The sequence below is a fragment of the Lepeophtheirus salmonis genome, chromosome 13, assembly GCF_016086655.4.
Source record: "Lepeophtheirus salmonis chromosome 13, UVic_Lsal_1.4, whole genome shotgun sequence".
Lineage (NCBI taxonomy): Eukaryota > Metazoa > Arthropoda > Copepoda > Siphonostomatoida > Caligidae > Lepeophtheirus > Lepeophtheirus salmonis.
Genome location: NC_052143.2, coordinates 2,546,373 through 2,570,165, shown reverse-complemented (window position 1 = coordinate 2,570,165; position 23,793 = coordinate 2,546,373). Strand labels below are relative to the sequence as shown.

Here is a 23,793-nt window from a genome sequence, read left to right as displayed (position 1 = left end):
ACAGAACAGTTATTTTATGTGACTAATAGAGACAAATATCATGCTACCGTAATGTGTTTATAACTTGTTATTATTTATAGCTCTCCCTCCCTCCCCAAATCGACTCTGAAACAAGCACACAATCACCTCTACATATCTTTTCAAGATCTTCTAAAGTGGTATTAGTCGAAATTACTCAAAGGGACTAATTATTTTTTTTTTTCATTTGATGATGATATTAGAGCTGGTATCTTCTATAATATTTAAACCAATGTAGACAATAAGGAAGACGGCTCAGGAGACAAATTCAAGATTAATTAAAAATACAATAACTCTAAAAAAGACTGTCTGTTGGCCCACTAATAGTACTAGGAACGGAAGGAAATATATTAATATTAACAGGTTATGCTTGATATATGTAAACGTTCAAATATATTTCATAATTTGATAAAATTATGTTTTTAGGGAGGAATTATTTTATTGCTATTATGAAATGGTCACTTATATAGATTGTTAGTACAAAACCAAGGTAAAATAAATTTCCTCAAAATTGAATTCTGATTACGTTTGTATTCTTTAGCGCGCTATAGTCATTTATATAAACAAATTATTCTTATGAGCTCTTTGCATGCGCCATAAATAATGAATTGGGGGTGAATGTTGTTTAGTTTTATTAATTTGTAAGCAAAGCAGCACAGAGTAGTGCTGTCGTGCACAAAATAATTAAAACTCTCTTTTTCTGAATATTTGTCAGCTCTATAAAATATTACGAGTAGGAAAAATTGTAACCCATTTGCCATGCGTTTTTACCTTCGAATAATAAAAAAATTAAAATAATCTTCTTTTTTTTTGTACAGTGGAATTATATTCTAAAATTCGTATTTAATTAAAGTCTCTAAAAATGATCTAAATTAATAAGTGAACTGTGGTAAACATAAGAAATAGTATGTTTCTTATATCCAACCAAACTTGTTGTGTTTGTGTAAGTACTTTAAAAATTTCCAGACGCAGTGTTGACGGCCATAAAATATTTCACTTCATTATGTACTTAAAAAAAGAAGCTTTCCTTTTAAAGTTATACATTACATATGTATTTCAATAATAAAAGTGAAAGCAAAGGAACTTACTTGAAGTGTAGACTTGCTTTCATAAAACTCACATTTAAAATGTATCATATATATATTTTTGTATAGGTACATAAGTACAGTATTAGTTATATTATGATTCAATTAACAATATTCTTGTTTCTTAGGCATCCATCATATATCCACACAAATTAACATTTGTTTTTTATTCTATTGAAAAGTGAGACGCATTAATGCAGACAAAAGAAATTAAATATTTGTCTCACTTAATTATCTGTAAAGTTGAATAGCTGTATAAAGTTTGTATATTTGAAACTATATGAATTTAAGAGAAAATTTACTTAAATTATGTTTGGTATAATTGTTTTTAACAATTTATCATTTAATTTGAAATGAAAAGATGTGACAAACATCGGTTTGAACATATTTTTCTTTTTATTTACTAATTAGTACGGAAAAAAACCCCTGAAATATGAATCTTCTATTAAAGAGTTTTGTGAATGTAAGCACATTTTATAAATATTTGTCAAGCCTTAAAAAACAAAACATATGTACCTATAAATAATCTTTACCCTTGAGGTAAAATTCTATTTGAGAAAATATGGACAGACATGGCATTTTTATTTTTCATATAGTATGTATCTAGACTTGAATTAGAGAATAATGACTACGAGGAAGAAAAAAAAAGTAATGCCTGTAAGGCACCTAAAATGTTACTTATAGGATCAAAGTATTTTCTTCTTTTAACTCTTCACGGGTAGCATGCTGTTTATATTTTGACACACAAAAATTATCTATACAAAAATTGGAGGAAGGTCTTGAAACAACATAAAACCTTCAAACACAAATTAATAGTTATTTTAAGTTGAAAGAAATAAAGTTGAATAAAAATGTTATTTGCACTGACATACCACAGACGATGTAGACTTGTATGTACTTCTAGGACTATATATCTTCTTGAAATAAACTTCTTTAAAGAAAGTAAAGGCCTCTCTGTTCTATCTTACACCTCCTCAAGCATTAAAAAAGGAAAAGCTTGTAGCAACTATATGTTACAAATAAATAAATATTTATGAGAAAACTCACTTTTTGCTGTTGTTTTAAGAGCAACTATGTATACATTTTATATATTTACATATATCTTTTGTATTTTATTTGTTTACTCGTACATAGTACATATTTTATTAGTATATAAACAAAATATAACAATTTTGATTTATATATTCAGTCCTTCGATGTTCATCACATTGTCCATGAAAATATACACATATTTATAAAATATATAAGTAATTCAAGGACAAAATAGAAAATATTTTATTTTCTTAAACAATTTAAATGATGATGGAAGAGGAGGACATGGATTAAAAAAACAAAACTCCTTGTATCTATTGGACACTCTTCCTCTTTTGAAAGTGAAAGTTGATTCTTTAATTTGTTTTCTGGGATTATAATTGAATTAAATTAAATTGTATTTTAATATCCAAGTTATTGAATAAATATTGATTTGCACTTCTGATAGAGGTAGAACACTGTTATTGTGGGCTTGTCTAAAAACCATAACTGAGATGGCATAATAAAAATATGACAACCCTGAGAGATATTATGTTAGTTGATGTCAAGTGTTCCATTAAAATCTGAACACTATAAATTTTAAACTTCAACAAGATATAACTGTTGACATCAGTGTTGTAGGAGGGTGTTCAAAAATTAGGGTCTTGCAACGGAGGGAATGGGTGGCTTTCATTGTTGGTGTCAAAAGTGGCCTATCCACCCTCCCAAGACTCCTTCCAACCACTATTTTTAATAGGTTCCGGACTAGTCTGGTTTGAAATCCGGAAATATTTTACATGGGCCATAGGGACTTGAGGGGATTAGGATCGGCTATTTTCTTTAACTGTATTTATCCTTCCTCAGAAACGTTTTAGACATACAGAAGGTGTATAAAGTGGTCCTGGAGACATCCAACTTATTGGAATGCACGCATGGGAATTCGTCGTTCACGTTCATGTGTCATTTTCTTGACTTGTACGTAAGCTAGAGAGTTCAGGTTTGTTTATTTTTGTAGCTATTTGCTTATACTTTTATTTATCCAAATATGAATTAATTTTTATTAGTGAATCTTCATTAATTATTGAATTAGTTAGTGTTCAGATTTAAAAGGACAATACGGTGTTCTATTGGATAACTGTTATAAATGTGTTGCCTCATTCCAAATTATTTTTATATTAGGCATTAACTGTATAGATAGATCAGTCCCAAAATTTTGAGGTCGTAAAAATGCGGTCAAATCGGTCGCAATAGGTGTTCCAAGGAATTTTTTTTGTTAAATGGCGTCATTATGTATATTTAAACTTCTAAATATAGTAATAAAGTATGGGTCATGTATTAAAAGCTTTAACATCATAGTTGTTCTTAGTTGCCATATATTTTTGACATCATGACGAGGAAGGTGTATTTACTCTATGGGAATTTGTCTTTTTAAACATGAATAAAAGGACTTATGAGACCCGGGCGCTGACTTATCTCCACTCAAGCTGTACCCTTATTCATTAATATTTTATTCTCTTAAAAAAATTAACTGTTGATCATGACTTCTGAATCTTTTATTTTGTGCGTAATTTTCTTTGGGTAATTAACTCTCATTAACGCATTCTATAAACTTTGAGTTAATTAAAAAATATATTAATACATACAAAAAAACTTTTATAAATTGACGTAATCTACATTTGTTTGTCCACAACATGTCATAATTTTCCCTCATATTTCTCCTTCTTTTACTATAAATGTCATTTTTCTCAATTTTTACAGACGCTATAGCTCCGAGTCCTATTACTATGTGGGGGACAATGCACATCACCACCATCATCATCGATCCCATGCAAACAGCCATGCTGCCAGTAGTGAAACTGTGGACACGCTCAAATCCATTGATGATGACTCCAACGTGGAATCATTACCTATGCTCTCTCTCAAATCAACAAGTGAATATGCTCTTTCCTCAAAGGAAGGGAGCAATAAACCTCTTGTGGGAGCACGGATACTCGTTTCACCAGAAGTTTTTTTGCAAAAATGCTCAGGATCTAACAAGGCACTTCATAAGGAATTTGAGTCAATATTGGAATGGGAGAAAGAGTTGTGGAAGTCATTGAATTTAGAGGAACCACCTGAGAATGTGGGAACTAGAACGATTGATCGAAAGGACAACAAGAGTAGTCGCTATGCAAATGCTATTTCATGTAAGTTGGTGTTTTATAGATATGAGAATAATTTACATAAGTATCTCGTATTATTCAAATGTAATTTTGTTCCTCAAAATTGAAACCGAGCATAGATCAAGATACTTTTTCCTAAATCATCCACATTTTTTTAAATTTTAAAATATTTATAATAAATCAAAACACTAACAATCTGTAGTATAAAATCAACAGCTAAAATAAGCAAAGTAAATTTACATATATGTGGAATTCCGCCTTGTTAAATACAATTGTTGTATGTTTTAATTCTATTTAAATTATTATTATTTAATTTGTATTTAATCGAAAATAGAATAGATTCTTATTTGTTCGCCCTAACATATGAAAAACAAAACCCACGTCTCTTTCCCCATGTTTTCAGGACAAAAATATTCATAACGATGTAAAAAGTCAGACTTTACGATATAATTTTTTTACAATTTATGAAAATATTTAATTATGAACTATACATTTAGAATTAGAGATATCAGAGTAATAGCACTATATGTGAGCATAAAAGTATATAAACTCATCAAATAAGTTTGACTACAATGCTTATTATTCATATAAATATAATTATAAAATGGTAACCTGTTTGTAAACATATATGGTGTAAAATGAAAATGATATATTTTAATTTAATTTTTGCTAAAGAAGGTTTTTATCGTAACACATCACATAAAAAAAAACTTCAATTAACCTATATATATATTTACACTCTGAATCCATTTGTAGAAGTATCTAACTCCATCACCACCGCTTTCTACGTGCTGTAAACTTTCAAAATGTATCCTTCCTTCTTTTTTATCCTGAAATATATGTTTGTAACTCCTTCTGGCCCATCCTACAAGAAAATGTAATTGAATTCATCAATATAAATAAAATGAAGAAATATCCAAATCATTGTCTTCAAAACCATCAATACCCACTTATATCAGGCGAAAAATCTATAAATTACATCATTTTCATTAGAAACATAAACATAATTATATTCATTACCTAAAAAAGTATTTTTCTATTTAACTATGTACCACATATGATCCAGTTCTTAAAATGAAAACAGCGCCGTTGAAGAAATTTTCTTTGGGTGGGAGGGAGTGGGATTTTTTGGACAAAATTTAAAATTTTGACATGAGGTTTTTTAAATCATATTTTTTTATTATCATTTGTTTTCGGTCTTACATTTAACTAATGAAGCAGTTATATAAAAAATATATGCAGAAATAAACCTTTTAGCTGTAAAAAAAAACTTTCGAATAAGGTTACACGACTGTTGTACTAAATTTTACTAAAAATACGTATGTAAAACCGAAAAAATCAATACTATCGAAGATAAAAATATAAGGTATTCACAATAAAACTAAGATAAATGATGACTAAAGAAAACTTACTTATGTTTGAGAAAATTTGGAATGGAGTAGTCAACTTTCTGTAATCCTTTATTCATCAAAGAAATTTGGTCTTTTTAGAATTTTTATAAAAGACAAATTTTCAAACAGACCAATACGAATATTATTTATTTCAAATTTTGACACCATACATTCATTTCCTGACAAAATGCAGAACCTTTTGAACAAATTTGATAACAAGAATTTTTCAGGGGTATAACAGGTGCTTTTCCATACCCCATTTAATCAAAGGCCTGAATAAAAAGTGTGTAGTAAACATTAGTGTTAAGACTCTGTACAGCACCGATCTTTTTTTTTTCTTTTCTGTTTGATCTTAAGTGTTATTTTTTGTCAGACCGAGGAACAATTTTTTTCAGGCTCACCCTGTGGACCAACTTTTTTTAAGTCTCACTTTATGGACAGACCTTTTTCGGTCTCATATATTATGAGAGACCAATTTCTTTTTTTTTTTTCTGGATCAACCATTATTGATTTTTTCAAAAAATCGCAAAATTACAGGATATTTTTCTAGAACATATACTTATACACATTGCATAAATTTATTCATTTGACGATACAAGCAATTCCATTTAGTAATGCGTAATCAGTCATATAAGTAATAAAAATATTTTTCCTTCCATCTCAGTTAGTTTCATTATTAAGTGAGTCATGTGTTATCCAAGAGTTAGACATAAGGAAGATAGAGGGAATTAAAGGAAGATACTTCTAACTTAATTATTAGTCTCATGAAATGTTCGAATTCCGTATTCCAAGATAGACGATGGGCTTAAAATTCATCGGAACTATCTCTGTTTCAACTTCGTATGCGTCATTGTACTTGAAAATACATATGATGCCATGCTATAAACAATTTATCTATAAAATCGGTTTAGACAGATTTCCTTTGGGATGGAACTAGACAGAATTTTTCCTTTGGTCCGATCTAGACCGAGTTTTTCCTTTGGACTAATTCAGACTGAATTTTTCTATGAGACTGGTCCATACTGAGCTTTTTCTATCAGTTCGGTCTATACAAAAATGTAACAGTATCAACCCAGTTTATGATTTTCCAACCAAATCACCACACTAGAAGACATATATAATTTACAGCCAAAAGAAAGGAGGAAAAAATCTTTAATTAAAGATATTCAATTTTTATCATGTACATACAAAATATATATGAATTGAAAATTGTATGTGTGTTTGTTCGAGTAAAAGAGAAAAGATTACTTTAATTTTAATTTTATAAGCTTATTTAAATATATGTTCAAGCACATTGGGATGTTTGCACAAAATGAATGTAAAGAGTAACATCTAGGGATTATTCGTATATATGCAGTTCATTTATAATCTAAGCAAAGAGGGAAAAAGCGAATACATAATGTTGTAATATGTATTTATAATTAAAATAAGATATTTTATTTCACTAAAAAAATATATTTTTGAGATTTTGTTCGTTTTCAGCCTGACACTGATATTAACAATATATTATGCCTTTTTAATGCATAATTAGACACGAAATTACTTGCCTGTTTTATCTATATTTTTTTTAAAGGGACAATTTTTGAATTATTTAACTATTATTCATTTATAGTAATAAACACTTCAAAATGACTTTTGTCTCTAATTATAACTTAATTTAGCAATACACTATAAATTGTTTGCAGATAATATTTTATCACTTGAATGATTTAATTAGTAGGTATAACTTTAAAAAAAATAGTTAAATAATGATGACACTACAAAGATGCCTTATGTCGTCTTTTTGACATCCCTTTAGTTAGTCTGTTATTTGTGTAACTGTATTTAAGTAATGATGTTTGAAGTAGTCACTAAATATAAATTTATACAATTCGAAAACTGTTACAAATACTTGTTATAGAAGTTAAAATGTTTAATTTATATTTGAATTAGAAGATCAAATTGACGTTCCACCATTGGCCTAAATTTGGTATCCACAATATAAATCCCGTAATTGTACAATTGATTTTTTTTTATATTTATTGTAAATATAATTTTATGCATATTTCAGTCAATATTCTATACCATAAATGAACGTCAAGTTGAAAGGATTCCCCTTTAAAAAGGTACTTTTAAATATTTTTGACCTGTCCTACGTGCGTAATTAATCTTAAGTGGTTTTGCAACCATTGCTTCGCCTTTTAAAATCATTCTCTCCTCTCAATTTAAGAGCAATGAACCAGTCTGACGCCTTCAGAATTATGTTAAACCTATCGGTAATTATATTTTCCACCATCAACAATAGAGGGTTCACTCGATCTCAGAAATAAAATAGGTCGAACGAAGATTCTACCGCTTCTTTGCAGAAAAAACATCCACGTTCCGTTTTGAATATTTATATTTTCCTGTGTATATCGAGGATGTCGCCAGTCTGTACTGAAACCACTTCTGTGGCTAATGAGTTTGAGTGTATTATTCTTGGATTGATTGCTTCTTCTTTCATATTAAGTTTCTTCCAGCGTTTTGCCACCAACAAGCTTGGTTGAAATTTTATTTTGGCTATGATTTTTTTTTCCCCTTTCCACTGAAAGAAGGGGATTGGTGGGCCATGTTGTAGGAAATTAGCAGCATGAGTCATGTAAGTGACCTTTACGGGAAGAATCCAGTTTCCTATATTTTCAACTAGCCCATTGAAGTTAGTTCTTTATAGTATTGATCGACAGTTCCACTGCTGTTCCTTAATCATTTTTAATGCATGGAAACTTTATTATTTTATCTATTTATATGCCTTAAAATAAATAATGATTATTTTTAATTTATTTGAGACGTGTATTTATTTTCTTTAGCATCCACCTATTTTATTTTTTGCTTTACTCTATTGCATAATGTTTAAAAAATGAATCGGTATTAAATAATGGAAATAAATTAATTATTTTCGAATTTTAATTTTATTACACAATATATATTTTAGTATAATTATCTTTTATCAACTTGATATGTTAAAATGCTTGGACTAAAACGTAATTATTAATAAAACACTTAATAGAATTAAAAGTATTTCATAAGCATTGTTTAAAATAAAAAGCTCCTATTTATATTTAAAATAAACTTATTTGTTTACTAAATCATTTGATTTATTTTGAATAGAAATGCATATGGAGGTAGCAAAATATAATTTATTTTTTTTGTCAACAAATAAGATCCCAAAATTTGACTATACTCCATGAAACATCAATAACTTGCTGATAAAATCTGATTATAAAGTAATCCCTATTGTGTAAAGTGCAAAGAGTAAAAATGAAAATTTGTAGGAGATTTATATGTCTAAGTCTTTGTTGAGGTCAAAGTGGATTGAAAATCAACATTAGGGTAATTCTAACCTTGACGTAGTGGTATTTATGTTTATTTATTTCCTTGATTAGTTGCTCAATATTAATTTTATAACACATCATGACAGCTAAGATGCTCTCTTTCAAACTACACTTACAATTGTCATAATTATCATGTTGTTTTTTTGTTTTTTTTTAGCAACACTGACTCGTCAAATTTTATACAACTCTAGAGATCACTATATACTTTTGTTTTTCTTGCTTTATGAATATACGTTAACGTTAAAGCTTTCAAGCTACAGAAGAAATTATAAATAAGAACATTCTTATTTTGGTCTTACTAACATACAGAGTGGTACACGGAATTTGTATTGCATGACAAAATTACCAAAGTGTGATTTGTATGGAATCAAGAGAAGACAACGGAAATAAAAAACACAATGTGTTTAAATACTATATTTATCTATCTTTTTTATTCAATATGTTCTCTTTCACAATTTATAACAGCCTCAACATGTGAGCAAATTGACAGCTCTTGAAGATGAAAGCCGTATTTATGGGGTACTACACTATCAGGATGATAGCTCAGAGCAAATATAAATTTAGATGAGAGGTGAGGTAGATAATCACCCCTGATACGCCCCAAACATGAAAGTCTAGGGAGTTAACGTCGGGCCTGGAAGAGAGCTACATGAAAACGGACAAGATGTCAGGCATATCAATTCTACAGAATTTTTCCTCTTGGCTGTAAGGGGCTGTAATGGACTATACCAAGGATATCTGTGGCCTTCATGGTATTGTCAATGTCGCAGAGGAGATTACACACACGTTGCTTTTTATGTTGTGGCTATGACATTTTTACACTTAAAGAGATAATTACGATAAAAAAAACTGTTTATTTTTGCTTCAGCTTGAAAGAACTTGCGTATTGAAGCCTCCTACTAAAAATAACATGGATATAATAGGGATTAGTTGTAAATACAATTTTTGTTTTCTCACCCTGTAGATTTTATTTTTTAAATTGAGCCTCGCTGCAATTAATCCAATATTCACATTCCTAACCATTAGAGTACAGAATGCATGTAATATGTGATCATAGCGAGGGTAGTTTCCAAAAAAATCTTTATATAAAGTTAATTTTTATTTTTATAGACTCCTATAATATATTTAAAATTAATCATTGAACATTGTGAAAGTTTTCGTCACTTTTCCTTTAAAAAATATGATTTACTATTATTTTCTTTACTAATTTTTTAATTGTTGTAACTATCACTTGCTACAGTGAGGGTGGGAAACTTTTGCTTTCAATTACAATTTAAACGCTACTGAATAGTAATATGTTTAATCATATAAAAAAAGCAGAAAAATATATAATATAGTGACTGGTAATTTCAATCCTTGTACTTTCATTCTCTGTAAAATTCATACCTGGTCATTTCATTCCCTCTATGAAGAGGGATATTTGGTAACTTCATACGGTTTGTGTTTCTAAACTACTTAGAAGTTTTGGTTAGGGATGTAAAAGGAAGCCTGGGCAGTGGGCAGACGGCACTGGAGATGAGTAATGATTAGTGATAGATGGGAGACGGATATGAATGATATATGGTGTTTATGGATTATAAATGACGTAAAGATAAATTTTAATAGTTAGTAAAAATGGAATCCCGATCTGTGGATAACCTTAGGAAATAGAAGGAAAACCCACCACTACTCTCCTTCTGCTTCTATTTTCCTAGGTATAAACACCTTAAATAATTCATATCCGTATCCCATTCATCAATATTCATCGATAACTTACCACTCATATCCAGTTTTGCCAGACTGCCAGGCTTCCATCTACAGCCCTTCACAAAAAAAAAATACCAAGTAGTTTAGAAACAAAAAACGTATGGCGTCACTAAATGCCCCTCATCAAAGTGGGAATGAAATGTCGGGGAGAAATTTTATAGGGAAGGACTTTACGGGGAATGAAAATACATGAAAAGACATCACAAACCACCATATAATATACATTTTATAATGTTGTATTCAATTTTGATATGTTTAAATCAGCCCTGCAATTTATCCAAATAGGTTGCAACTTCCCTCTGTCTCCTCTTATAATTTATTAAATTTAAAAAATTAAATTTACAAAAAAAGAATATAATGGAGTATAGAAATGTCAGAAGTAATTTAATAAAAAATATAATCCGCAAAGAAAAGTTCTAAACAAAGTTTATCCTCGTAAAAAGAAAAAGCATGAAAGCATTAACAAGAAACTCTTGATTAAGTCCAAGAGCTCAATATTTGTAAGAATAAAGTTATAAAGTGCAGCGTATCTTCTTTTGTGAATCAAAAATCTATGATGAAAGCACCTCAATGTCACAAATTGTGAAAATGGCATCCATAAACTATTTGTGTATGTAATGCATGGATTCTCTTACATTGTCACTCAAAATAAATAATGTTTATATATAAGTCTTAAGGTTTTGTATGCTGCATAGAATAAATCATACTACGTATATTGTATATATATGTATATTGTGTAGCCCATTGTATTTTTCAACACCTTCAAGTTATACCCATGTGTGAAAGAAATACATTTATATTCCTAGTTCTCTTCTAGAAAATAAAGCCTTAAAATTATTCAAAGATTTTTAGATGCCCAATAAATTAGAAATACGTATGAATACATTTACTATATGGATTAATTTTCTAATGTAAAGGTTAACGAAAATGCACCAAAACATATATAATTTGGAAACCACATATAAATACTCGTTTACCTATGCATAAATTCATATTTGTTAATAAGTTTCAAAATGGTTTGATCATTCTTTAAGTTTATATAAGTTTATTTATTTATTGGGAAATGTACTCTTTATATTCCAAATCAATTAAATGATTTTTATGATGTCAATATTTTCGGATCATTGAATAAGTTAATAATATTGATGTATCAATAAAAAGGCAGGAATACTCTATACATGAAACCCCCACATTCTTCGTTTTCCATCCTTTATTTTTTAACCAAATAAGGGATACGTTTATAGAGTATGTAGAATATTTATGAAATGAAAGATAGAATTGAATTAAAACATTCACTTTATCAATTTTTTAAGGAATTAAAACAATTTTTATATTAATCTAATTATTTTTATTATTAAAAATATTAATTTAAAAAAATGTTCTTTTAATTCTGAACAACTGTGACGTCTTTTCTTTTTATGCCCGCCCGTTGACCTAAGGGTCAAAATGACCAGATTTCAAACTTTTAACCCAACGTGTAAACTTGTAGTTTGAGATATGTTTTAATACGTATTGTATACTTAATACATAATAAGTTTAAAAACTAATATATAATTTCTTATTTAAATATGTCTTAACTTTAGATGTAAAGTTATTAAAAAAAATCTATACGATATAAATCGATGTCACATGACAAAATATTTTAGGAATATAGTATAACTTATTCGATGAATAGTATGAAAATACAATTCATACTATCTTTGACTCAAAGATTAAATATTTCCCCATGAATATTTCTATGAACGGCTCCAATATCAACAAATTAATGTATATTGAAGGTGAGTCATTTACCAGGCTTTCAAATTCTGGCCATATCTACAAAACCTTCTGAATTTGTCACTTTCATTATTTGGAGTAGCAAATGAACAAAACGTTGAATTGATGTCTGAATGGGATATGGCTTACTTTGTGAGACCAGGAGTAATCATTTTCATTTTTGTGTCAATGAGAGTGGAGGAGTAATAATAAACATGGGAAGAGGATATCCACAAGGAGATCCTCTTAGCCCAGTATTATTTAACTTGGAAATACGACCACGAAGAACAGAGGACATACTACATGGTACAGACATAAATGGAAAAAATATTAATAACTTTGTAAGCATATTAGAGGAGTTTAGATGCCTAAGTAGACTGAAAACAAATTGGAACAAATCCACATTTTTTTTCTGCTTACTTTATAGTTTAAAAGGGATCAATTTTACACCTAAAACGACACAAGGGTATAGATATTCTGTATACGATAATTTTAATTTGATTATCTTTGTAATTTAATAACTATAATTAGAAAAAATAGTTGGTCAAAGGAAATAATTAGGTGTTTCATCAATAGAGTGTTACTTACATAAGTGTATATTGGATACTTTAATTAGGAAAATGATAAATATATATGTATATACAAGTAATTAGCTCGAAAAATGTAAAACTAACATTTTAGAGTTGCAAATATTTACCTATATTGCAAAAAGTATTGGGGTTTTTTTCTCTCCGTTTTGGTTATTTGTATCATGAATCCAAGGGTTGATGAAAAAAAAACAATTTATTGCATGCCAAAACAAACATAAAACTTTATGTAATATGTATTTGTTTTGCAACGAAGAATCTTTAATTATTTAAAAAATAAAAAACAGTTGTGATATCTTTATCCTCATTTTATTGGAATTACGGTACGTATAAAAATATAGACTCGGAAACAGCTCTATGTATTTTTTTTAATCTGATATATTTCAAATATCTCATTGTTTTTTTCTGTAAGACTAGCCATTCTCATTTATATAATAAAGATATATATATACATCCAATAAATAACATGTGTTGGCAAATTATATGAGAAGATAATTTGTTTCTTTCTTCATAATAAGTATTTTGTATTCTTTGAATTACACCAAAAAGAAAAATTGATTCGAAAGGATAACTATTTTGAGAGTTTGGACTGTTTTAAATCGTTAAATAAAGTGTAATACATTCATGCCAATAATTTATATTCAAAATTATGGATTTAAAGAAGAATGAATGTAACTTAAATGGTTATTAAAACCTCATAGCGGATTTTTGTTTAAAATTTCTACATATTAAGTTCAGGCAAAATTAAATTTCTATTTTGTTTTCCACACCTTTTTTTTTTATTTATTTAGTATACTGAGGATTTTATTAGGTCAAATCACATACAATAAAGTCTTGTAAAGGTGTTAGTGTAAACAACAAACTTTTTTAGACAGTATTGCGCTTGGCCAGTTAAGTCGTGAATAATCGTGCGTAAAGTATAGAGGTCTCAAGGAAAGGAATTCACCATATTGTACATGTTTACTCCCTCAAAGAGACAAATGCCTCATTTCTTAAAGCGATTCTGACTAATAATGACAAATAGATAACTTGCGTTAAAATCAAGTGACATATTTCGTTTTCAAAAGCCAACGAAGCACCCTAGATCGTGGCCAACTCCCCTAGAGCCAAACGCTCAATTCTGCCCTCTACTATGAACAACTCGACTGTTTGAAGCTACTGATCGAACAGAAACGGTCATCATTGTTGAATAGGAGAAGAATTGTTTTTCATCAAAACAATGCCGGGCCGTACATATCTTTTATTCGAGGCAATTATAAATATATATAAATTATAATGATTAATTAACAGATATGTTAATATAATAAGCATATTGATCAAGTATCATAATAATATGGAATTACTTCAATACTTTTCCGACAGTCCAGGACAAGCAAATTTGTGCAGACATGTGGGTTCAATTAATGCAAACGAAATTCGTTTTGACATATGACATAGTTGTATTATCGTATAATCAATAGATTCTGCTTCATTTCAACAAATATGTTCTTCATCCATTGATGAAATCTGTACCTTTGTTTGATATAATATGTAAATAAAAAAATATTAAAACTTGTAACCCAGCATGCAAAGTTTGAATTGTTATAATGATAGAAAAGGGAAATACGATCAAAACTGCTGTTGTCTATGACAAAAAAATAAATAAACATTTTATCCTGCAAAGTTCACTCTTGAAACTGGAGGTAAAGAATAAAGTAAAGTATGGGCTTGAGAGGGAGCTTCTCTATTGAAAGTTTTTACATAAAGTTTTTTTTCAAAGTGTTATTTTACATTTTTGTGTTATTATTATTAGAGTAGTTTTCACGTATGAATAACACAAAAAAGGAATATTTTCTATAAACAGTTTCATATGCCCATGTTTGTACCTAGATCTTTTTTTACAACTTTGGTACAGTATTTTTAACTTGGGGTATGTACAAAGAAACGTTTCATTTTTCTTGATCGGATTACATAGATCAAGTGGATAGTCACAAAAAATTAAATATGTAAAAGCATCTTAAAAAATAACAATATAGTTCATTTTTCAAAAATTGTTTTTTTAAAATGTTTTTTTTGTTGGTTTTTTTAAATACAGAGTATCTAAAAAAGTAAGTGTCAACCATTATTTTTTGGTATTCATTATAAGTGTTTAATTTTTTAAAAAAATTAAAGAATTCCATTTTTAGGAGTGTGCTGCAATTTTATCTCCTCTATTAATTATAGAAAAAATTTATGTGCAGAGTATCCAAAAATGTAATAGACGCTGTAAACAACTGTTAATTTAATATTTTTTTTAACTGTGAGTGTCAGCATTGTTTGCTATTAAGGGATTAGAGTTTAGAAAAGTAAAATATAAAACCTTGGTTTCCCATGACACTCCTCTGTTCCTTTTGGAAATCCAACGTGTTCTAATCACTGTACCTATACCAGGGACGTTAAATACCCACAGCTGGACATTCCAAAAACGTTATTCTTTAAAATCAATTGCACGAACCTTTTCTAATTATATGAGTGCATAATTTCAATGAAATAAGTTTATCAATTTGTAAAGATTCAAAATAAATATCTTTTTCTCAATTATTGTGTGATATTTGACTTCACGAATTGATTTTTACATGCTTATGTTTTAAATATATTTAGCTCTCATGAGTATATATTGGATTACTCTTATTCATATTTTCGGAGTGTTCATATGCACAAAAGTGACGCTGAACGTTCTAGACGACCTGTTGAGGTTACTACTCCATGAATAATTGATAAAATCCATGATATGGCGATGGATGATAGAAGAGTATAGATGCGTGAGTTCTCTGAGCATCTACAAATAGTTGGAACCTTATTTCCATTTATTTGGAGACCACAACTTCTGAGGCGTGAGCTGGTCCATTGTCGTGATGGAGAATGACTTTTTTGTGGGCCAATCTTGAGCATTTTTCTTCCAGCTTGGTTTTCAAACAGTCGAATAACAATTATGCACCCGTAATAGTTCTATCCTTTTCCAGAGAGTCGATGAGGATTATTCCGTGCAATAAAAAACAGTCGCCATAATTTTTCCAACCAATTTCTCGATTCAAATGAATGCCAAACGGAAAGAGATAGACCGATCTTGGAGACACTTGGCGTGTTTTATTCTACTTACTAACAATACCCTCGATAAGCACCCTTAGGGGCATCTGTTGGACGTTCCACAGGCTTTTCAAACGACCCTCGAATGTTATAATTAGATACACTCATTTAATCTTACTAGTTATAACGAGTATAAATATCATTTATCAATACAATATCATGACTTGAACATATTATTGAGCTTTCGACCTATAATGCAATAAGGGACGTTAGTTAGTTATGGTACTTTCTAAAGCACAATATTATCCTTATTAAATATCTCAACCCCTCCTTTTAAACAAATGAAAAGTGGCACTACAAAAAATCAATCGGTGGTCAGGCAATTTTTCGAAACTATGGGACTATTCTGCATTGATAAGCAAAAGTTTTGTCACAGCCTTTCAAGACCTCTTCAAGTTCAATAAATCAACGTTCAGAGCAACATTAAGGTCAATGAAAGTAGAACGATTTATAATTTTATCCTAGTGGAATAAATTCATTTACAAACTCATTTGACAAATAAAAGATTGAAAGCCATTTGGTTCATATATCATGATGGAGCTTAAAAATTACAAATTTTGACAAATTAATATATATGTATACAAAATACATAAAAAACCCAGCCGGGAAGTTTTTTCATAGTTCCTTAGCTTTTACACAACAATGAAATGTTTCTTCTTTCTGCTTTGTTTTTATTTCTTCAGTGTAAAAACACGTTTATATAATTATGAAAATGCTATAATTAATATGAAATAGCACATGCCAAAGACAGAATGGTGTTATATAAATAAAGAGTCAAAAAATAAATATTTTCCATATTTTAAATAACAACAACATTAGTATTCAGAAACATGTTTTCTTTTTCTTTTCTTTTTTACAGAAATCGGTTTTTAAAAGAGGCACTTTTACCTTCTTTTCATACTTTTTTTTCTTTTTTAATCTGCTTAAAATCATATATATTTTTTCTTTGATATAGTATAAAAATAATCTAAATAAACTGGTCAAATAAAATAACAATTTGATAACAGTGTCATCATTCTTTTAGAATTATTTAGATTACGTCAGTTTAATTATATTAAAGATCATATTTTTACCTATTCGAGGGTCGTTTGAAAATTCTGTGAAAAGTCCGAGAGATGGTGCTGCTTGGAGGAAAACGCAAATACTTTCTTTTTGTTTGGCATTCATATGAATCGAGAAATTGGTTGGAAAAATTGTTGGGCCTGTCTTTTTGATTTGCAAGGAATAATCCTCATCAAGACTGTGGAAAGGGATAAACCCATTACACGTGCATAATATTTATCGTTTTTGGACCGCTTAAAAATTAACCTGCAAGAAAAACGCCGACAATTTTGCCAAAATAAGTCATTTTCCATCACGACAATGCACCAGCTCACACATCAGTAGCTGTGGTCACAAAATTAATGGAAATTGGGTTCTTACTAAAGATGCTCTCAGCACCAGCAATCCCATGAAACTTCACTCTTCTGTTATCCATCACCATATCAAGGATTTTATCAAGGATTTCCGAAGTAATAACCTTAACAGGGCGTCCAGAACGTTCAGCGTTACTTGTGTCTACATGGCTACTCCATATTTTGAAACCACTTATAAAATGTTCAAATCGAAGGTGCAAAGTCCCCATAACTTTTATCATAGTTATTTTTAGTCTCCTGAGGGGTTTTGCCTTTCATAAAATAATGTTTTATCAAAGCAGGAAATTCTTTTTCGCCCATTTTTTTACTTCCTCGATTAAAAAGAATGCCTAACATAAAAAAGTAGGTTTATCTGCCTGAATGTTGGTGTGTGTCCTTCCAAGAGATGCCATTAACAAAACATATTATCAATCAATTTTTTGGACTTAGCACGGACTTTTTAAACGACCCTCGTAAACTTACTAGGGTCATAATGAATTTTGGATTTATATTTCTACACCATATCATAAGAACTACATCTTTTCCTCATCACTGCCACATAGAACTGAATATTTGATCTGTTATACATACGAATCCTTTTTTATACATTTGTTATTGTTGAAACTCAGTCCAAGACCAATTTGTTTTTTGGATCGGTCTTTAGTAATTTTTTCTCCACCGATCTGTATCGATATTTCAATCCAAACTATGGTCTGAGTCTGTTCACTAAAAGTTCAATTGTAGACCGAGGATCAAACTAGAAATTTGTTTTTCATAAAAAAAATCATACTTAACCTTTTTTTTTTTTTTTGAATGATCGAAACTGAGCTTTACAAGAAAGCTGTTTCGAATTCATTTGGTTCAGCAAATATTAGAACAGTCTCAGACTGGTCTATGATTTTCAAACTGAAACCAAACACAAGTATTTTTATGTTGTTGTAGTGATGTTTCATTCATAAACAGAAATATATCCGTTCTAATTTAAGTCTGAACACTTATAAGAGCTCTTTCTTATCTTGGAATAATACTTTACTCCACTTCCATTGAGTATTTGGATAACCTGTGCTACCTTTTGTTTTCCGGATGTGAGCCCGTTATCATTATGAGTAGTTTTGCATAACTTTTTTAGTTTAGCAACTACTGATATCAAAAACAGATATATAATAATAGTTGTTAATAAAGTTAGTAAATTAAATTTTAAAGAATTCGTAAACACTTATGAAAACTTTATTCAATGCAGTTGCTCTTAATCTTTTTACCTAATATTTAATTTTTCAGAGTTTTAATAGAGGCATTTTTTTTTACGGTTAAACATATTGATTCATTTTAAACAATACATTTATACAACTAAGTCTCAGAACCAACGGATTCCTTCATGGCTCTGTGATTACGCCTCTCAGGCAATAATAATCCTCGATTCCTTTTTCATCGATGAGAGATACTAATACACAATATTTTAGAATGTTTATTATTATTAATTATTTGTCATAACTAGCTCAAGATCCGCATTCCTCTCTTCATGATATGATTTATTTATCAGACTTCTGGATTTGCCGGTTTTTTTGTTTTTTATCATTGCGTAGTTGATTTACTAATAGAAACATTCTTAGTTGGTGGGTTCAGAACCACAAATAAAATAACTTTAATTTTTTTTTAAACCCATTTTTATTAATATATTAATTGGTTCTTTATTCTTACAATAAAACCACTTCTAGAATGGTAAAGTAATATGAAAATGTTCTATCTAAGATTCTTAATTACCGAGGCGACATTTATTTAAAAGCTAACACGATTCTTTTAATGAATTTTCTCCTAAACTAATCAACCAATCCCATTCAAAGTTGAATATGCTTTGCCATATTCGGTAATTCCTCCTGGATCATGGATATTAGCTCAGATTTTTTGTTGTAGGAGGATTTGTTGGTTTGTCATTCAACTGCGACTTACAATGATAAGTTCTTTGGTTGACGTCTGGTGAGCTTAGAAGCCCAAAACTTGGTTCAACTGAGTCAAAGTAAGTCTTACAACCAGGTCAACGTTTTCTTTGCAGTATGGCACGGAGCAGAGTATTCTTGCGAAACAAATGGGCTCCCGGTGCCTTCCTTACTCTCTAGACAATGAGCACAACCAGGTTTAAGGAGTTAGCAATCTCAACATTGATTCGTCCAGTACGGATTGCAACAATACCACAATGGATTTTCCACGATTGTGGAAGAAATACTTCGTTAATCGGTGCCTTTTTTGAGCCAACGCCATACACTTTGGGCATACAGCCAAAATAAAAAACCATATCCTACTTCCGGATACCCTTAAAGATTGTAATTAAAAAACGGCTGCACGCTGCATATCTATCATTTGGTAACTCCTAAGCATTTTGGATTGTGCAAAACTTTTTGTATGACATTTTTTTTTAAACAAAGATAATAACATTATTTTTATTTTTAAGTGATAAAATCTCTGATTAAAGTAACCATTGGCATGTGCATCAATAAAAAATCATAATTATAATTCAGATTTGTTGGTTAGTGTAAGTCATTGTAGAACTCAGAGTAGAATTGAAGATCTACAGTAGAGTAATTCTTGAACCTTGCCCTTTTAGTTTCCTTCTCCCTCCCCCTTCTTACACGCTATAGCTGCCCACAGCTGATTTAATGACTCAGCATGACAGCTAAGCTGTTATCCTCACAAAAAAATCAATTTGTTTTAGTAATCATGCTAATTTTTGGTTTCTTTTTTTACTGACTACAACCACTATTGTTAAATATCCTTGTAATATATTTGAAAAACATATTCAAGTATAATTACTCATTTCTCTCTAAGGTAATTTGTTTTCTAACCTATGTATGATAGGTGTCTATGTAGCATGGATACCTAATAATAATAACCTTTAAAGAGAGAAAAGAAAAATGTTTTTATAGCATTTTATTCCCTTTCATTTTCTGAGAGTCATAAAAGTCATGGTCAGATAAAAAGATCTCGAATCGTAATAATAGTAAATTGTTATATATATGTAATATATTGACATAATTTTACTTTTTTACATCTTGTAAGAAAAGGGAGTTAATATCTCAGAGCATAAAATTGATGTGGATCCAAGGCTAGCATCATACGGGCATTTTTTCTTTTCATCAATGTACATCATTGAACAAACATAAACTTACCATTCAAATTTGGATAGTGAAATGTTTAAAAAGTTTTTAATTAATATTTTAGAGAAGAACATATCAATTCTTTTGGACTCATCTATAGGTATTCCAGACCAAGGGAAAGGATGAGCAGCGTCCCATGATGTGTATATTTCTCCAATAACTTAATTAGATAGAATATTTCCCATCATAGTAGAGAGCTATATTTGAGAAAATTGTTCTCCATTTAATATACAGTTTATGAGTTTTATCAATAAATACTCTCCGATACATTTTAGGAACTATGGTAGACAACAAAGTTATTTCCCCCACCTATCCATTTCCTTGATCTGATAAGATTGGAGGGATGTTTATGGTTAAAAAGGGGTTTTAGCCACACATTTTCTTCCTTAATTGCTTTTTCAGCCAAGGTGGGTAACGAATGAGGGAACAATGTGGATATTATAAAAATGAATCCGTCTGAGAATATTAAAACTTATTTTTTCCTTTACTTTTTTGTAGATAGTAGAATTTAGTGACATCCCGTTAGCCTGTGTTTCCCTGTTTCTATGCCATTCAATGCCCAAAACTACAACTTTGTCAGAAATGGACCAGACTTTAATTTTAGTTGATCTATCCGGACACCATAAACGGATTGTGAGGATAGTAGCCTTATCTTTATTAATTTTTAGGCCAGATCTGTCTGAGTATTTCCCAAACGCATTCAGAAGAACTTCAGTTCTCTTGATTTGTTGGCTATCTGAGTTTGCTTCAACAGCATACACACATCCAGTTTAATGGTTATTGGTGTTGAAAGAAAGTTCAAAGCCTCCATATTTTCTTTGTAGGGAATAACAAAAGTTTTCGATTGCTGCAATAAAAAGTAAAGGTTACTCAGGGAAACTTTGTCTGCAGTTTCACTTGAGATTGGTTGGTTCACTGGGGTGCCCCTCTATATTAATAGTGGGTGATACATTATAAATCAAAGCTCTAACTGAATTACAGAAGTGTTATGGGAGAAACCTTTTAAGAGTCCTATGAATTTGTTTCTGTTCTATGGAATCAAATGTAGTATGAAATTCTTCCGCAGTATTTGATCCAAATTTATTTATATCTTATGATTCGAGAAAGGTCAATAATTTTTTGATGTTGTAAAAACGCATTTGATCTTGGTGTTGAGTATGATTTCTATTTGCTTAGCAATGACTCCATTCAGAATTATATACGTTTCATTTAAAATTGTAATGGGCCTCCAATGTTTAAATTTTGTACCATTTTCTTTCTTTGGGATGAGTGTAATTTCCCCAAAAGTTAATCAGGGGGGAAAGTTCTCCATATTTCTCCATCGAAACTCCAAATTTAAGAAGATAAGGCGCAAATACATTGGGGGAGAAGTGTGAAAACTTGTCCACCGATTCCATCGGGTCCTGAAGCTTTATTAGTCTTAAAATTATATGTTATACATAGCTTAAAAAAAATTTTTAGGTATAAAAAAAGGAATTTGACCATTGGAGTCTCGTCTTTTTGGGAAATTATGTCTTTGTGCGCCAAGTATATTTTCTAACTTTAGATGTAAATATTTAAGAACTTCAGATATCTGCAATAGAACTATGTCCTGTAAAATAATTTTTTGAAGTCTGACGCACGATTCAGAGTTCTTAAAGAGAGGGAACTTATTTTCATGAGAATTGCGTCACTGGCTTTTTTACGTTTTCTTTCCATTTCTACCCCTGCAATGTAAGAGATCCTGTATTTCTTATGTGTATCAGCGACGAAAGATCAGTGACACATAGATCCACCTTAAAAATGGCATTAATATTTTTACTAAACAATCACGCTTCTCTTCTTTTTGCCTCATAAATTATGATTGCTGAAGTCTTGAAGTTACGGGTAAGTAAACTAGACAAAATATTAGATATCCAGAAAGGTGTATAAAATAATTTCAGTCTCTATCGTAGAGCTTTTCCGAATCGAATACAACGATTGATATCATTCACCAGAACAGAATAAAAAAAAATTTCTTCTAAAATACAGAGGGACCCCGTTTTCTGGAGGATAAAGCGTTATGCAATGATATTATACCAGTTCATAATCTTGATAAACAACCTTCCTCAGTCTTTGCACGAGGTAAATTTAGTTTTTCTCTGAAAAGATTTGTAAAATACCATATTCTCCCTGCCATTTGAAAATATGTTATGAGCAACAGTTAGGAAGTAGTGCTTCATTTAGGAAGTAGTAATCATTTGGACTTACCTAAACCCTGGCACAAGAAAATTCAAGTCTCTCTGCTCCACATTAATGATGACTAGGGGATCACAGCACAACTTCAAATATTAGCAAATATTATTTTTTATGACGCTTCATGCAAATACTGTGGGAGAACTTTCAATTCTACCATTCATGTCTCTGTTTGATTGTCTTCATGTTTGGATCCATATCATTGATTGCCAACTGGCAAAAAAACATTGAATCCAATTTAACAAAAGAATGATATTGTTTTGAGTATCGAATAGAAGGACATCCAGGGATAATCTTAAGGCATTTGATTATGATTTACCTAATACTAAAGCTTTTATGGTAAACAAGTTATGCACCTATCAACCACTGGAGGATGAAGAATTACCAACAATTTTTATACCTGCTGCAGCGCGATACTCAGCCTTCTCATTCAGGATTAAAAATGTGTTGGGTTATGGATGGCAATATGGAGGGGATTTGGTAGGATAGTACCCGAAAATATCAGCAAGATATTTTAAAACTTTGAAAAAAAATTATTAGATCTTATGAAACTTTTGAAAATTAATTGTTTTGAATTTGAATTTCAGACTCTTGATTCGGTTTTTATTTTGTATTATTTGTGCGCGTTTTACTCGTCATATTCTTTGCTTTTACTACATCTAATCATGTTTTATTCATTCTCGTGTATCATTACGTACTAAATGGGGAATAATTTTAAACAAAATGTTTAATTATCTTATCTATAGCTAAATTCCTCTACCTACATATTTTATATTATAATATAAGTGTTGAAAAATTTGAAGAATGTTTGTGTGTAGAGCTTTTG

The 23,793-nt window shown here is 30.0% G+C and overlaps 1 protein-coding gene across 1 annotated transcript in view; it reads left to right on the top strand.

The window, feature by feature from the left end:
- The window catches only part of LOC121127656 (putative receptor-type tyrosine-protein phosphatase mosPTP-1), a 290,744-nt gene that overhangs the window by 246,178 nt on the left and 20,773 nt on the right, over positions 1–23,793 (top strand). The window contains exon 8 of the mRNA XM_071892815.1: positions 3,873–4,300. Within this exon, the coding sequence (XP_071748916.1) occupies positions 3,873–4,300 (428 nt within the window). The remainder of the gene's footprint in view (positions 1–3,872; positions 4,301–23,793) is intronic.